Here is a 19,138-nt window from a genome sequence, read left to right as displayed (position 1 = left end):
TATTCGTGATTTATAATTGATTTTTTGATTTTTTGACCATCCATTCCACTTGTTCATGCTGCAAACATGAAAGAGAACTATGAAAACATGAAGCTGCTGTTAACAAAAAATAAATTTGTAATTTGGAAAATATGTCGTGATCACAAAATAATAGGGCTCCTACTAGGACTGCAAGCGGGATACACAAAGTATTGTGGTTTTCTGTGCGAGTGGGACAGCAGAGACAGGAAAGACCAAGGACTGGTCTACTAGAAAGCACCTTAAACCTGGCACGAAGAATGTTCAACATGCTCCCTTAGTAAAATCTAAAGATATCTTACGTACACCCTTACACGTTAAATTGGGTTTGATGAAAATTTTTGTAAAAGGATGGAAATGGCATGATTTACTTAAAGCAAAACGTTCCTAAGATCAACGACGGAAAAATTAAAGAAGAAATATTCGTGGGACCACAAATAAGGGAGGTCTTGACTGATCCGAATTTTATAACTGTGTTGAGACCAGTCGAGCTAGCCGATTGGTCAGCCTTCAATCTTCAGCCTTCGAATGTTGTTGAGATATTTCTTGGAAGTCATTAAAGTGAAGACTATATCAGCATTGTGTCTGAAATGCTCATGGCCTATAAAAATATGGGATGTAACGTCACTAAAAATACACTTCCTTCACTCTCATTTGAATTTTTTCCCAGAAAATATGGAAGATGTCAGTGACGAGCACGGCGAACGATTTCACAAGGACATTGCGGCTATGGAAAAGCGATACCAAGGAAAGTGGAGTACATCTATGCTAGCAGACTATTGCTGGACCCTGCAGAGAGACTCTCAAGATACTCACAAGCGCAAATCAGGAGCAAAAAAAATTAAATTGAATTAGTTTTGAAATTTTGTTAAGTAAGTACCCGTCATACTATGGAAGAATTGTGTGAAAAAACTTTGTTAAATAATAAAAAAACCTGGCCTATTAAATTTTTTTTGTTTCATTTCGTGTTTATGGATACTAAATACATATAAAAAAATTAGCTATGCTTAAGGGACTGCACTTAAAAAAATAAATGTCGACCAGTGTTATTGATGTCTTTATGATTACCTTATTTAAAAATTGGTGTGATAGTCCCTATTTTGAATTGTGATGGAAATGTGCTTTGTTAGCAAGAGTATCGGTTCAATAAGTTAGTCTTGTAAGTATTTTAATTAGTTTCATTGTGATTCGATTTATTTATTCCACTGCCAGATGAAGATGAAGTCCATTTATTCCACTACCAGATGAAGATGTTGATTTATTCCACTACCAGATGAAGATGAAGTCCATTTATTCCACTACCAGATGAAGATGAAGTCCATTTATTCCACTACCAGATGAAGATGAAGTCCATTTATTCTACTTCCAGATGAAGATGTTGATTTGAATTTAGATAAAATTAGTGTAAGTTCATGTTTAGTGGTTGGTCTTAGTGCAAATTTCTTCCTTTTAGAATTTGAGTGTTTGTTTATGTTCAAGCCTATGTTTGTAAAAAAATTGTTTGTGTAGTTTACTAGTTGATGTATATTTTTATTGAACGAGAGTATACCTTTATCGGTGTCGATTTCATCCAATGTGTTTGTTTTGTTTTTATTAGTGTAGGTGATTTCTTTAATTTTTGCCACATAAGTTTTAATTAAGTTTAAGTAATTATTAGAGTAATTTTGAAAAAACAACCAACATTTTCTTCAGCAACATAGTTAAATATAAGTACCAAAAATTGAAGTACTTTATAAAAAAGATTCAATATTACAAATTTTCAAAGAAAATTTAATAAACAAATTTAAACTTACATCGTTAAGGCATAAGCATAACATTCAAATTCCTCTACGTTCAACACAATAAATGTACAATAATTATTTAAAAAAAAAATCATAAAATATTTCAATAGTCTTCCCGAAGAAATAAAAAAAAATAACACATTTGGTATCATTTAAACAAAGATCAAACTATATTTAAAAAAAAATTAACAACCATAACATCACCAATCACTTCATTTCATGCCATATTATAAATTTTTAACGTAACAACATCCTAGTATTTAAGATTATATTTACTGTACACTATTCTATAGTATCACTGTACACTAAAATGTAAAATTATGAAAAAAACTCCTACATCAAGCTCAAGAGCTAGCTCTCTTAATTGGCGTAGAATCCTTGTTAATGTGTTTCACTGTTTTGTTTTTGCCATATGTTATTACTGTAACAATGTTATAATTTAAAAAATAATAAAAAAAGTATAAAAGGTTGTTAATTATACTTTTAAAAATACCTGCATAGTGCCAATTCAAATTCCCCAACATTTTTTTATTAATTAATTTAAACGCCCTGATGGGCTTTTACATGATACATATTTTACATCATTTACTGCATAATACAGTGAAAACAGAAGGTTTTATTTTTAAAACATCAATTTGTACACATATGATATTTGTCAATGAGAACGGATTGTTTTACTCCCCAAATGTTTCTCAGACGATATTAATTTGTCCTGCAAAGTGATACAATCTGTACATAAAATATATAAGTGTAGTTACCCAACGAGAGAGTGCCAATCTCCTCTATTTCCGGAGCGGCCACCCTTTCCGGACCGGAAGTCTCGGTTATGAGGAACTGCACATGGTCGCACTCCTGTTTGGTCTTCAGGATCTTGATTTCCACTTCCGTATCGTGTAGTTTGCTGGCCACCGTCTACAAACAAACAGTCATATTATTATTGTTTGCATGTAAACCACTGAACATAAAATACATGGAAGGACTCTAAAAAGTCCTTCGACAAGATAAGACAACAAAGACATCGACAAAGACAAAGAAAAAGACAACAAAGACATCGCATAATGTTGATTACTACGACTTCTTTAAGCAACAGTCGCTCACGCGCTCTGGGGGAATAAAAAGGTATTATCAAACACGGCTACCATCTTGATAGGATTGAACGGATAATCAAACAATTTTACAGACAGATGAAATGCAAAGTGGTCGAGCTAATATAGGACTTAGCTACGCTCAGTAGTCAATTGAGACTAAATAGAAGGTAACAACGTGTCCTGAGTAAGCAGAAACGGGGAGCGCACGCTGTCCATATGATACATCCCCCTATCTTAACAAATAGTTAACATTATTTGGAGCACAGGCTTATGATGATGATGGTGATGGTGATGGATAGATGGTGATGCTGTTCTTATTTTACCGATATTTCAATGGAAAATGCTCCGAAGAACTAGCCTCACTATTACATCGGTGCGTAGATGGGAATCATTCGTCACATAAGAATGGGTTTTACTACCCTCTTGAGTTCAACTCTATATTACGTCCCTCAAACAACATGGATCTTTTCAAGACCAACACTCACTCTTCCTTTCCTCAAAAATACCAAACACACAGCACCCCTAAAGATGATAGGCGCTGAGGGAAATTATTTTCCTCAGGGCCTCTTGTGTGGATATAATGTTAAAAAGTGTCTTAAGTTAACCTGTCTATGACAAATAAATACATGCTTACATCATTTTAAAGAGGATTCATTTGAATTCACTATGAAAAAATCAATTATTTTATAACTTTGGAATCTTTAGAAATGTTGTGTGGAGGGTATCAAAATACTAGATAGTAAGGTAAATAGGAAATTGAAAATGTTTAATCATCAATTGATTATTATTTTTTTAATTCAATTATTTTTGATGTTCCGCCTTAGAAGAGCATTCCTGTTTATTCGGCTCTCGCATACCCAATTTCTACCGATTTATAATAATTTTCTGGTTCACTTTTTAAGTTTCAGAGTTCCAAAAAGAAAAAAAGATATTTTTGAGGATAATATCTACACATTTGTTATCCCGAAACGTTAATTATATGAAAAATTAACTCCGAAAATTATTAAAAACACATTTTTTTCTGTTATTTAATATGTTATGGGCATGAAAAAATTGATAGTGTATCTTTAAATGTAACTAATGCATTTCTCGAGAGATGTTTGCTCTGTTTCATTTTCGCTTAATTATTACCTTTTTATAATAATAGCGCGCTCCCTCTAACATTCGTATTTACATATCTCCCTTTCAAACCTACTTTGAACGGTTATTAAGGGGCCTTAAGGTAGTGGTTTCAGGAAGGGATGAATGAATGCGGGTCTTAAAGGGCTCTGGGTTTTATGAAGCAGGAAAATGGAACTCAATAACTAGTTCCACATGAAAGTTAAATTTAAAATTACGTTTCACCCTGCAAAACGAATAAGCCAATAATGAAGCCACTCAAGAAAATCTCAATACAAATATATTTAAGGGTGGGTAGGAATGCTTTTAATAACTTGCAAAAAATCCTGAATATTCGAAAAATTTTGATCAAAAGGTTGGATAAGTGGTTGGATTTATATTAATTTACTTTCCAAGAACCAATATAACTAGATTGAAATGGTGAAAAGAATATTTAGGTTGTTTTGGGTTAGTAGGTACGTAGGTCCCTATAAAATAAGATTTTATTGGTATTTTTATCGCAAAAACAGAATATACACAAGTACAGATTTTTTTTGCCTTAGTGTATTAAGAATGAAATTGTTTCATTTAGTGTTAGATTTGATGTTAGAAAGGGAAATAATAATTCTTCCAAGTTTGGCTCAAGCCATTAATAAAACCCTAAAAATAGAAAAAGGGAAACATTATATTCCGCGACGCTAAAATAACATTCAGTAAAAATGAAGTGACAGTGTTTTTTTTTTTAAATTCCCGATATGTATTTTTGGAAAATCTAGTTCGGTCAAATTTTTCTACGTTTGGAGAAAAAATATAAAACGTGGTAAGCATTTTGACAACATGTTTCATATTAAAAATTTAATATTTAGAAATAGTAGTGTTTATTTTAAATACCTACACAGGAAAGATAATTTTATATAGCTTCTAAAATAGTATTTGTTTTTCTGGAAAATTATAAAAAAAAAAATGGACGATAGCTAATTTGAAATACACAGGAAACATTACAAGCTGGGCTCAAATAAAAAAAATCCTGAAGGGTTTTAATATTAAAAAAAATGTTGTGGTTTAAACTAAGTTATAGTGTTTAATTTCATTACAATTAAATATGCCTATCGTAAAATATTACAGAAAGTAGCGTAATGGTAGAGCAGCTGACCAGCAATCAGAATGTTGCGGGTTCGATTCTTGTCGGCGGCATGTTTTTTTTTCTCGGAAGATTTTTTCAATTTGTATAGGTGTTTGAGGCTAATAATTATTGTTTATAATAAATTGTTATTGTAGAAAAGATCGTTAGTTGAGTTTACCTTTACAATTCCAATAACAATATGCTCCAATCCAGGTCTGTCGGAGTAGTAGTGCAGTATAAGGTCACCTCCGGGTATCTCCGTACAGCGGAACGATGGCGCCCTCATTCCCGGGTAAAGTGTTCCCAGGTGGTCGTGGAGAGCATCCAGGTTCTAGAACAACACTTCCTTATTACACTAGTGCCCATTTATTATACTGTAAGCAAATTCCCGGAAACTTTGTGTGATAAGTGGCAGGCCCTAGATTAGACGTGCACAGAACTTTATACCAGGCAGTAGGAAAAAAAGCAAATTAATTGATTAACAATACATTTGCTAAAAATCTCTAAGATACGTTAGCCGAAGTAAGTTATGATTAACCAGAAAATAAGGGACATAATACTAGAAGTGCCTTCAATACAAATTTTTTTTTTTTTTTTTTTTGTAATTATTTTTTATTTTTAATAATATGTTTACATGGTACTATGTTTCATTTTACATCTTGTATTTTTTTACTACTCTTCCATTGAAAGCATTTGCTTGTGTATGGAAGGGGAGTGTACAAAAATGTTGTTGTTAGTTGGTACTTAAATAATTCTTTTTACATAAATGTATGTTTGCTGTAGTATTTTTTTTGATAGTAGTGAAGGATAATATATTAATTTATTAAATTTAAAAAAGAAAGGAAGTTATGGAAAACTAAGGATATTTGTGAGATTAATTAAGTGACAGTAGTTTTTTTTTTCAGAATATTTTTAAAATGTCTCTTGACAGAGAGCAGTATTCGGGTTTTATCATTAATGCTTCTGATATGTCTAAATGTTTGATAGGTTTAGAAATATTTTAAATATGAAAATAATCGAAGAATGTGTACTATGGCCTTGTTCACTCCTTGTTTATTAACGGCATTATAGGTTGCGGAGGATCTCACAAAAACAACCTAAACTCAGTAAAAGTTTCGCAAAGAATTATCATAACAGTAATACTAAAAATTCAACGTTCTCAACAAAATCGCTACAAAAACTGTTTCCAGTACCAAGTGTCAATGACATATTTAAGCAAGCTTCTATTATCAAAATATAAAAATAAAAAAATATCAGAGAATATTGAGAATTCTAATGAAAAATGGAAATCAATTATTAAATACACATAAATTTAAAACAACACAAACGCAAAACTATTATATTTAAGGCATAACAAAAATAAAATGATCTCTTCTGAATTGCGCTGTATTATCAACTAATAAGAACAAATAAATGAAATTAAACAATGTAAATTTGGTACAAAACATATTTATAAATATATAAATATTCCCGGGTAACGAAGAATCTAACAATATTTGAAAATATTCTACTATCGCCACAGTAAGCGGAAAACTTTGCTTGTGTTGTGATGGAGGACTTAGCCAGCCGAGGAATTGAACACACTACGCCTGGGTGGGACCCAAACGCGATGCCAACTCAGCCACCGACCCGTCAAACCAAACCAAAGTAAGAAACGTGGGTCCCTTATCAGGCACTAGAGTTCCTCTTTTCTGATTAGGTATATATGACCTAGAAAGATACAAGTATGTAAAATATAATTCATTTTTCTTATAAAAAATTGAATGGAAACAAATGCTCAATTTAACCCAACCGCCCAGGGTTCCGTCTCACTTAAACCCGCCTGACATCGTAGATTTTCATCACGATTGAATTTCGAAAACACATTTTGAATGGAAATATAGGCCCGATCGGGCTTATATTTGGATCACCAGCCTATAATATTGGAACTATATGTCCGACAAAACTTAACCAATAGACAGCTTTCTCTAAGGTCAGCAGATCTAGATGTTAGTAATCGTCGAATAGAACTTTCTAGGTCAAATCGAGCCGTTTACTATGATCGTTCTTTTAGCGTATTTTTTTTCTTTTTACATTTGGATAATGGAAGCTTGCTTAAATATGTCATTGACACTTGGTACTGGAAACAGCTTTTGTACTGATTTTGTTGAGAAAGTTGAATTTTTTTAAAAGTATTACTATTATGATAATTCTTTGCGAAACTTTTACTGAGTTTAGGTTGTTTTTGTGAGATCCTCCACAACCTATAATACCTATAAAACAAGATAAACAATGAGTGAACATTGTTCAGATACCGCGAGTGCGCGCCGCTACTTCCGCGCAACTTGTATGAACATGATTCGGTGCAAGTCGGCACGGGTTATCGTGCTCCGAATAAGGTGAAAAAAAAAATCCGAGTGTTTTAGAAGCAAAGGAACAAAACTAAGACCTATGCATTAGAAAATAAAAACTTTGAAATATAAGGGACACCCTAGTGAACGAGGCCATAGTACACATTCTTCGATTATTTTCATATTTAAACAGCCCCGCTCATCTGTAATAGACTTCCCTCAGCTCTTACTAATTTCAAGTATTTGGCTGAATTTAAACGGGCATTAAAAAAAAATTACTTAAAAAATCTTACCATTCATAAATCTTAACTTCTTTTCAATATTTTATAATAAGCCATATTCTAAAAGTTTCGGTAATTGTTTTGTTTCGGTTGTCTCCTTATTGTACCTTTTTAAAATGTCTGATCAGAAGATTCTAATTTCTGAGCACAAACTGCCTCCTGTTTTATATTATATTTTAGTTTTAATATTCTTGTTTTGTCCTGTCCTGCTGTTATTGTTATTCTAAGTGTTGTCATCTCTTTGTATAAACAGTGTATTTATAGTAATTTTAAGAACCACTAATTATCATTTTAAAGTTTGTTAAATGACACTAAACTGCGCTAAATAAATGCCATGTTATTATTATTATTATTATCACGAAACACTCCCAGAAGGCATCTTGTTTATTATTTATTATTTATTATTTATTATTTATTATTTATTATTTATTATTTATTATTTATTATTTATTATTTATTATTTATTATTTATTATTTATTATTTATTATTTATTATTTATTATTTATTATTTATTATTTATTATTTATTATTTATTATTTATTATTTATTATTTATTATTTATTATTTATTATTTATTATTTATTATTTATTACTTATTATTTATTATTTATTATTTATTATTTATTATTATTTATTATTTATTATTTATTATTTATTATTTATTATTTATTATTTATTATTTATTATTTATTATATGGGATTAACCATCAAATATCCACACAACCTCTTCATTTGTGCATAATATAATATGACAAACCAATTAGTGGATATTTAATAAATTAACATTTTTTCGACCGCACAATAACGTGAAAGAAAGCCAACATATAGTTACTAATTATTGTGTATTGTTATTAATTAATAAAGGCACTAACAGTTGTCACTGATTGCTACATTTGCGATTTGTACCGAAAGGCATCGCCTTTTTCGCCACTAACACAAACGAGTCTTACCTCGAATGCCCATAGTGCACACACTTACTTTTTTGTGTAGAATACAGTCAACATTTGAATATGACCATTTGCGTCATTTTTCTTAGATTAAAAAAATAAAATAATCGTAATTAATATTCTCTTTAGGTCTTTAGTTTCTTTTGACACGTCGGCGTCGCGACGGTGGGGCGCTGGCGTCGCTGCGGTACGCAGTAGAATAATCGCGTTATTTCATATATTTTAATATTATTATTTAAATTTGTGTGTGAGTAAGGTAGAGAAGGTAGTGCTTATGTACGCCTTTTATGTCTTACACGCTTTTGAGGCAAAGCATGCAGCCTTTAGTAGAATACTGCCTTTTTATTAATAATTTAATACAGACCATTTAACTAAACTCGATTGTTGTGAATTCCTGCATTTAATATATCTACATGTATCTACAGTGTATCTACATGTAGGTTTTACACAAACAACTAGATAAACAATAATATTTTATACAGGGTTGTCCAATAAGAGGTGTTATTTTGATATTCAATCGTAAAAGATCAATGGTTTCGTTGCTTGTGTGGCACGTAGCGCCGTCTTGTTGAAAGTAAAAGTTGTCCAAATCAATACCATCCAATTTTGGCCATAAAAAATCATTAATCTTAACTGTAACCGTAACTGTTGCTCCAGCCTCATTTTCGAAAAAGTAAGGTCCAATGACTCCGCCTGACCACAAACCGCACCAAACAGTCACACGTTGAAGATAGAGAGGCTTTTCAACAATAACTCTTGGGTTTTCCGAGCCCCAGATGCGATAATTTTGCTTGTTGACGAAGCCACCGAGGTGGAAATGGGCCTCATCACTCAAGATGTTTTGCCTTTGATTCACTCAAGTGAATTTTAATAATTTCAATGCGTGGTTGAAGCGTGTATCGTTCCATTTTTATTAATGGCGTAGTTTTTACTTGTCAAATGTCAAAAAATGACAGCTTCAAAAGTAACATCTATTCAAAATAAAACCTCTTATTGGAAAACCCTGTAGATATAAATCTCATTCCAACTATGGTTTGCATTCCCCAATACAACGTTTACATGATCTTGGTAACGAATATAACGATATGGATGTATTGAACAATAATTCGAACTTAGCAAGCTTCAATCGCCGTATGCACGAACTAGTCTGACCAGTTTGTAAATTATTGTTAAGGTTAAACGCAACGCTCGTTGTATTCTACGTGTTCACAGATGGCGTTAATTAATTAATTTTGTTTAAATACGCTTGTTTTTGCTTAGCGTTGCGTTTAACCTTAACAACAATTTAGTACGTTTTTATAAAAATGATCATTGATTTGGATGATTTTAGCAAATTATCTATTTCTATGTTACTTATTCATACTTATGTTACCTACCTACATTTTGTTAACTGTTATATTCTGTTTTACTTATATTTTTGGCTTGTTGGCAAAAACTCTTTATTTTATATTATATTATACAATAATAATGAAGGACGTTCACAGTAACCACGACGGCCTTCACGGTCGAGAGGTAGAGCTCTCGACAAGCAATCCGAACGTCGCGGGTCAAATCCCGGCGAGCGCACCTAATTTATTTTTGATTGACTTGTGTTATTTCATAATTTAATCATTTAAAATAATATAAGGTATATTTGTGGGAAGTTCTAGCGCGGCTGATACTGTGGTACACCACATCGCCTTGGTGTAAGACCATCTTTCAGAAATTAAACATTGCTGGAAATGACTTTAGCCGTGTTTCGTGACCAGATCTGATAATATCATATCTGATTTGATCATACAACCTACTGTAGTTACTTATCTGTAAGCGCTTGCATACCGCTTCCTAACACTGTATGCGGGGACATTGAAGGTCTAACTTCACTTTTATATATTGTAAAGCCGTTTATTAAAAAAAATTAGATTCTTGCGAGAACTCCGAAGGGGTGACCATAAGTCACCTATACCGGGGTGGGACAGCGGTGGGTCACTTCAAAGACCAGATCTGAAAAGTCTGGTACTTCCCCACCATTCTCTTACTCTCCTTCCTCTCTCCACTACCTTCAGCCTCACAATATACCCCAATTGGGGATGCCATAGTCTCACTGGCTCTAGATGATTGGGAGCAGTTGGGACTCTGGAGGTCAACGTGTCCAAGAGTGAAGAATGAATCCCTCCCACTGAGGTGCAAGACCATGGGTCGAGAGAGTCTGAATGGAGAGGTCAAAAGGTCTCCCTCAACCAGACTATCTCGATCCCACCCACTACGCACTAGGTAAGAAAACGCATAAGGCATGGGTTTTGGTTATCTAATATATTATTCCCGGGGCGGCGGTACCCAAAACCGCCTGCCAATTTTTTTTTTCTTTTTGTCAGAACTGATTTTTAACTTCCTGTTTATTTAAATTTGTTTATCATTCAATTTTCTTATTGAAAACGTTTCTACTTTTTCAAACGTATTTCGCTATATCGTTGAGTAATCCCGCTATTCCTAAACCATAACTTATTAAATTTATAAAATAATTCTTTTATAGTTGTTTTGGAGCAAAAATGTAATGACACTACTTAAATAAAAGTATTTTTGTAAATAGCCTCGTAAAATAAATATACCCCGGAGGACTTTAATTCAATCAAACTAACTTTCTGGAACCCGAACGAAATACGAGAATTTATTACAAAATCTTTCGAAACTTTTCGACAGCTAATTTAATGCGAATGTATTTTTAACATCCCTAAACTCACCCCACTTGTAATTTTAAAAGTTTTAAATAAATTTTTCTTACTCGAAACAATGTTCAATCAATATCGCCAGTGTAATTAATCTATTTGTATTTAAGATGATAATTTTGCAAACAATGTTCACACCACAGACATAGGAATTAATAGACGAGAAAATAATGGCGAGGGGTAAAATCAACTGTTGAAGAACGAAAGGGGTAAGGCTGACTGTGATTCGTCAATAAATCAATCTGACAGTAAATAGGCATCTCGCATTATAATATCACCATTTAGTTCTTAAAAGTAAAATCTGCTTTTGAATGAATAGACATTTTTACATGGGAGCGCAAATTACTCGCCACGTTATGAACTAATTTGCGAAGTCCAAATTCGGCAAAGTAAGGCAGCTTCTATTTTCAGAGTCGTAGTTAGTTTCAGAGTATTTAGTTAAGACACTTTTACAAATGTTTCATAATTTACTTACCCCAGTAAACAACGATGAGCACACTTGAGAATCGCTACATTGTGATGTGATAGTATATGTTTCTAAAACTGATCCATATAATACGGTGTGAATAAGCTTAAAATAAAGTAAAATAATGCTTACTTATGGAATGTAATACGACAATTGGGTTTATTCTCCTTTTCACATCTATTTTTACAAGTTTTCATATCACAATTCAACATTTTGCAGTGTTATTTCGTAAAATGAACCGATGATGCCTCGACCATAGTTCGCACAAGAATGATGACGTCACGTTTTCAAATTTCACTTGAGGCCATACGCGAGCACAGCCGGCTCCAATGGAATCGGTATGGGGAGTGGGGATAATACGCTTTTAATCACTTAGGGCAGGTCTACTAATATTCACATGTCTATGGTTCACACACATTAATCAACCACTCTTTTTTTTTAATTCGTAGACGATAAATCGGCAGTAATTTTATAAATATATAATATTTTAAGTTTCATGTAATCCTCGCTAGGTGTAATGGAGAATGGAATGGAAAAAAATCACAACTAGCTGTACCAACGTTGTTGTGGCTCAGTCTGTCTGTGCAGCTAAAAAACAATAGCGCGTGTCGCTTTTCCGTTTTTACTTATCAAAGATGATCACACAAATATTCGAATGCAATGTTGAGTCAAATATTCGAATGCAATGTTGAGTCAAATATTCGAATGCAATGTTGAGTCAAATATTCGAATGCAATGTTGAGTCAAATATTCGAATGCAATTTTGAGTCAAATATTCGAATGCAATGTTGAGTCAAATAATCGAATGCAATGTTGAGTCAAATATTCGAATGCAATGTTGAGTCAAATATTCGAATGCAATGTTGAGTCAAATATTCGAATGCAATGTTGAGTCAAATATTCGAATGCAATGTTGAGTCAAAATTGCAAAGCAATCGGTGAATAACTTTCGGAGTTTTATGATTTTGAACAAACGAACATACATTTTAATTTAAATAGAAAGAAGAGAATGTTATTGATTTTACTTTTTTTTTAATATTACGATATAATGTAGTTTTTCTAAAGTAACAATGATAGAAAAGGTCGGAGACGCCCGAAGAAGACACCAATCAAATAATTATTTGAGGTAAAATGAGGCGTACGTCATGAACAAAGAAAAAGGTGTAAGAAGAATCTACGATGTAGAAGATAATGGTTGAAGTCAGGGACGCCCAAGGAAGGCATGGCAAGACTGAAACAAATACTTATTATATGTCACCTAATATTATAATAAATTCAGCATATGTAGCGTCTTTCAAAGTGTTAACGAAAAATAAATTGTTTATACAAATAAATATTTATCACTATTTAAGGGACCAACGATCGAATGAAAAGTTAACTTTTCACTGCAGCTCTCGAAAAACCTCATTTTTTAAGATTATTCCACCAGGCAATTTATTCCACAAAACGAAAGACAGAAGATTCGAAAGATAAGCGTTGAGTTGGGTGTTAAATAATAAAAACTTGATATATTACGCAGAACTTCCGTTATACATTTTTTCGCCACTTTTGCGGAGTCCCATTTAATTCTTGTTTCTGCGAGAAAAGGTTCGCACTAAATTCCACTAAGATAATGAGATTTTGATGACGGTTAAGAGAGCTGAGCGTTGAAGGCTGAACTCTAGGGGATGGGGGTTGGTGAGAAGGGTTCGTTCATTATATCAAAGCCTACTCGTCAGGAGTCAAAAATAGCACAAAGAGATAATTTTGTCAAGCGTTTGTAAATTAATACAATGGACCTGCATATCACTGTAGTCGAACGGATGAAAATCTTAAAGGGGTGAGAGTGGAATTAACGGTATTGTTTTTTTAACGTTTACATGGGCAAGCTTTTTAACACACATTAATCGATGGTCTCCTTGGTCGAAGGAGCTAGCTTTGACTAGCTATCCAAAGGTCGCGCTTTCATATTCTGGTGTGCGCAAGTAACTTTTATTTGATGCTTTTGTGTTATTTAACTATTTCCAAAGTGGAAGATACTCTTAAAACTGCTTTGGTGAAAGACAACCATTCAGAATTGAAAAGTTGCTTGAAATGGCGGTAGCCGTGTATCGTTACCAGACCTGAATAGCTAGGTATTTCCACACCTTACTCTTCCCTATCCCTTTCCCGTCCTTACTATCTTCAACCTCACAACATTGTGAATGCCATAATCTCCTACGGTTGGGAGTAACTGGGACTATAGTGCCGTACTTACAAAAAAAAACATCCGACTGCTTCGACCTGGTCACTGAGATAAGTGTTTTTTCTGGATGTGGCGTGTTTCGGTCCTTAATGCTTACGCCCATTTAAATAAATATATTTATTTTATTGTTTGAATATAAATGAAAAAACATAATGTAGCTTAATAGGTCAATTTAATAATATGTTATACCTGCAGGAAATCTCTTGGGGTAGCTCCTAAGACTTGAAGGATTTTGTCATATCCAGAATCCTGACAGAACTCGAAGAACATTTTCCCGAAAAGTTCTAAAATAGTGTCAGCAGGAATATCTGAAAAAAATAACGGTTTTATTACAAACAATTAACGGTTATTTTTTCAAGTTTAATTTTTACAACCCATTTAAATTTATAATTCATAATCAGGTCTGCATACCACTCTGAATTAATTTGAAAATAAAAGCATTCAAAACCTAACCTAACCTGTAGGTAGGTATGTTATATTTAGATTTAGATAATTTTCAATAAAAACATAACACGAAATAATAAATTGAAATAAAATGAAGTAAAACTGAGATGATATAAAAAAAAACAATAAATAAATCGGCAAATATTCTGAGTTGGCACGTTTATATATAATGATGTGTGTATATGTTTTATTATTTTGCGGTATAAATCCATCTTTTAATTTTGTGTCAGAAATGTTTGTTTCTCTCACTTTTCATATCGGATGAAAGATTAAATTTAGTCAATTAATATTGTTTAGTGCAGGATATATACATAAATTTAATATAACTTTTTAATATAAGTGTGTTTGTCGGAAGTGACTAGCCAGGTAAGTATGTTTTGGTATCTTTTCTAAATAACAAATGTAGATCCTAGGAAATAAATTGTACAGCGCCCCTGAGGTGATTTTTCACAAAAACAGCGCTCTACAAATTATCCAATTATTATTATTATTATTAAATAGATTTGGAAAATGTTTTGACTGTCCAACTAGAGGAATTCCCGTTTTGGGAAAGGCAAATTTAAATAAATTAGCATATATATATTTTCTACAACTTAAGATTTCAAAAGAAAAAAGAAAAGGATAGAAAGAATAATAAAAAACATTAAAACATAAAGTTATTCGATGTTTGGTTACCAAACATATTAATAATAAATAAATAAGCGATACATAAAGATTGGTATCTGGTGGTTGCTGTATTATAAACAAATTTAAAGAACAAACCAGAACTAAGTTAGTCCTACGTACATATTTTGTAAAAATAATAAAATATGACATCAAAACACCAAAATTTCAGTTTTGGATTTTGTTTTTTTTTTGTTATATGGTGCTAAATGCATATTTTGTATATAAAAAACAAATAGAAGAGAAAAGAAAAACATTAAATTAAATAATAGATTATAACGTAAAGTTAACTGTCGTTTGTTCAGCAAAGTTATGAAAATAATAAGTGTAGATTGTTGAATTTTTTTGCCTGGTATTATTTGTGGTTTCTTTGTCCACAGCTTGTGTTCACCGTCGTGTTATAACTCTAGTAAATGATCTGTAAAAAGCGTACAAATATACGTAATATTTACGGAAAACATTATATTGTTTGAGCTTACTGAGTAATTCCACTGCCGCATGTATGAGGTTGTATGTAATCTCATCCTCGTAAATTTGTCTCACCAGAAATTGTCCCCCAATTTGGACATCAGCCTTCTTCCTGTTGAGTGACAGATTACAATATACATATAAGTCCATTTCTTTATTAGGTTCATGATTGATGGAACTTACTCTCGATTGCTACTTCATAATGAAGTCAAGCTTTCATTAACAAAAATGGAATGGATCAATTTTTTATTAGGTACATTATTGAATAATCAATTTAGAAGGAGGGTATAGGTACCGCCTGGGAAAAATTTATTGGATAAACAACACATCTGACATATGAAATATCCATAAAAAGACCCCCCACAGCATACCTAAGTTAGGATGACATAGGCCCCGAGGGAAAATATATCAGGACCTCCTGTGAGGAGTTAATGTTAAAAAATATACACATATTTCAAATGCCTTAGAAAAAATATTTTTTGAATTTATTTACTTGACTGCTTCCCAAGTTTCTTCTCCAAACGTCTTCACCACCAGAAGTTCAAGAGCGTAGTTCACAAAGCCGTACTGAAAAAAAAGAATATCCAAATAAATATTTTAAAAGTAATTTTTTTAATGTTAAAAAAAGTTAAAAAAGAAAATAATATTCATCCTAGACTTCCAGAAAAAGTCAAAAGATGTCACACATTAAATTAAAAAAAACGGATATAATTACCCAAGACACAATATAGATTGCATTTAATTAGAGAAGAGTCTTGCGATCACACATTGCGATAGCAAACAATAAAAAAATGAAGATATTTTTTTTAGTTCATAATGGAATAATGATACCGTTAAATATGACAGATGAGATTTTGGACGGATTAGCCTAGTGGTAGAGCAGGGTCCTGGCAAGGCTAAGGCCCTGGGTCCAATTCCAAGAAGCGAGTGCATCTTTTTTGTTTTTTCTGTTTCAAATTTTCGTTTAGAGATCGCTAATATTGTCTTCAATGATTAAATAAATAATAAAACCCAATTAACATTTCAAAATAATTTTAAAGTTAAAAACTTAAATACATTCTTCTGTTCACTCCTAAATAATACAAAGAGTTCATAATTTTGGTAAATAACATGATTATAAAATTTATTGATGTTATTTCAACCATTTCAACCAATACATATCCGATTTTTTTATTAAATTCGTCTATTAAAAAGACTACGATTAAATAACTCAATATTTTACTATATCGGTTCAATGATTCTATATTTTACTAGATCAGTTCAATAATTGTATATTTTACTAGATACAATAATACTATATTTTACTAAATCCAATAATTCTATATTTTAATTTATCAGTTCGATAATTCTATATTTTACAAGATCAGTTCAATAATATTATATTTTACTAGATCAGTTCAATAATTCTATCATATATTCAGTATTCACGGCCAACTTGATACTGCATTACGTCTTAAATATTGAAATAAATGTTCCTAATTCCCATTGTTTAGGACGCCATAGCATTTTTCACCTGAATACATTAAAAAATAATATCGCCTATTTTAGCCCTCTGACCTAAATGTGTCGACTATGTAATGAGATAGAGTGTGAAGTACATTTTTGTCGTTAATTTCTATGGATTCAGAAATTTTTTTCTGTTATTGCTAAAAATATGTTGCACTGATTATATTATATATTATTTACGTATCTATTTGTGTCTCTTGTGTCTCTGTTTATATCTCTTACTTTTCTGTACAATTTGTCTTTCATATAATTTTATAATTTTGTATTTTAATTTGTTTTATATTTTAATCTTTATTTAGATCTATAAATATTTACCTAATGTCTCAGTAAATTTTTTCATATTTGTATATTAATTGAGTTTTTATAAGTGGATTGTTCTCACGTAAGAGAGATCGTCGGTAAAAACTAAGTATAAATAAATATTGTATTTTTCCTTCGCATTACATATGTTCTTTCTGATTAACTTTCTGTTTATGGCTGTTGATTTGATTATGTAAACAGCTTCTGTTTTCCGTAACTAAATAAATACGTACTATATCATCCCTATACTACATTGCAAACGTATATTTAGATATCACATGTTATGTTAAGCATAGTGTATCTGCGTTTTTAAAATATTTTTTTATAAATTTAGCTCTAAATGAAAAATATTGCCATATTAATTCAACGAAAAAGTAATAATACAAACCATATTTCCTGATTTTCAGAAACCCACTCTAGTATAAAACTGATCTGAAACGAATAAAAAATAATTATAACCGAATGAAACACAATTTGTTTATAATCAAGAAAAACACGAATTAACCTAAAAAAATATTAAAAAAATTGTAATTTTTATTTTAGACACTTGTTTGTTTATAAAATGTATGTTTATGTTGTAATTTTTATTTACGTGAAAGCAAAATAAACGTTAGGCACGTAGACACCGGATTATGGACGTGAACGTAGTACGGTTACTTCCCCTAGGGCGGCTAGGCGCAGACTGACGGTGGGGGTGCGCAGTTGGGTAGGAAAAGCGTCGTGTAGGGTAGTTAGAAAGTAACTATCACTTCGAAAATTGCATTAATTTTTTAAAGTAAATTATTTAAAGAAATGCTTTCAAATGTTTGTTATTTAAATAATAATACTTAATAATTTAGATGAATTAAAAGAAAAATTTATCAAATTTAATGACATTATTATTTAGTTCTGCATGTGTTGAAGATTTATATATTATTTTTTTTATTATATGAATCAAATCTATATTAAAATAAAATAAATTTAATTCTATGAAAAAAAATCAAAGAAAATAACATTGTCGTAAATTCACATTTTGCCATCATTTTTACTAAACAAAATTCTGTTTTCATTTTAATTTATGCAAGTATTTGTTATGGACATTATGCCATAAAAAAGATGTGATAATATTAATTTACAATAATTGTTTTTTAACAATTTTATATATTAAATATAATTATTTAACAATATTTAATAACTTAAGTACCTTCTCCGACTGTTTATTATTATTATTCTTCGACTATAATTATTTTTCTATTCTTAGCTTATGTATGTCTTGATTTCACTACATTGAATCTTGAAAAGAAATAGATATTTTTTGTTAAAGTAGTGGGGCTTAACAAAGATTATTATTTTCATTTAATAAAACGACTTTCTTAATTAAGATGACTTTATTAATTGACTTTTAAAAAATTAAGATGACTTTATTAATTTAGATTACATTATTAATTGAGATGAACTTTTTAAATTAAGATGACTTTATTAATTAAGATGACTTTATGCTTAAATAATATTAATTTAATCACACACTTCAGAACCTTTTGTGACGTAGGTACGTAGAACAAATGAAGCTAATGATTCCATTAACAACTGATTGAATCTTATTCAATGGTTTTAAAATTAGATCGGTAGAGTTAATGAGTTTGAAATATTTTAGATATACGATGAAGATGCGATGGGAAGATGCAATGAATATTTGATAAAGATTTGATAAGATGC

General features: G+C 31.3%; 1 protein-coding gene across 1 annotated transcript in view; it reads right to left on the bottom strand.

Annotated features, from left to right (window-relative positions):
* LOC149409137 (guanylate cyclase soluble subunit beta-1-like) overlaps positions 1–19,138 on the bottom strand; it is a 160,296-nt gene that overhangs the window by 44,580 nt on the left and 96,578 nt on the right. Inside the window, exons 4-8 of the mRNA XM_089650115.1 lie at positions 16,131–16,204; positions 15,649–15,749; positions 14,252–14,370; positions 5,287–5,439; positions 2,558–2,711 (exon numbers count right to left, since the gene is read on the bottom strand). Of these exons, the coding sequence (XP_089506241.1) occupies positions 2,558–2,711; positions 5,287–5,439; positions 14,252–14,370; positions 15,649–15,749; positions 16,131–16,204 (601 nt within the window). The remainder of the gene's footprint in view (positions 1–2,557; positions 2,712–5,286; positions 5,440–14,251; positions 14,371–15,648; positions 15,750–16,130; positions 16,205–19,138) is intronic.

This window comes from Hesperophylax consimilis, unplaced genomic scaffold, assembly GCF_061612785.1.
Source record: "Hesperophylax consimilis isolate HC1 unplaced genomic scaffold, BYU_Hcon_1.0 scaffold_35, whole genome shotgun sequence".
In the NCBI taxonomy this organism is placed as follows: Eukaryota; Metazoa; Arthropoda; class Insecta; order Trichoptera; family Limnephilidae; genus Hesperophylax; species Hesperophylax consimilis.
This window is presented reverse-complemented; position numbering and strand designations above follow the sequence as displayed.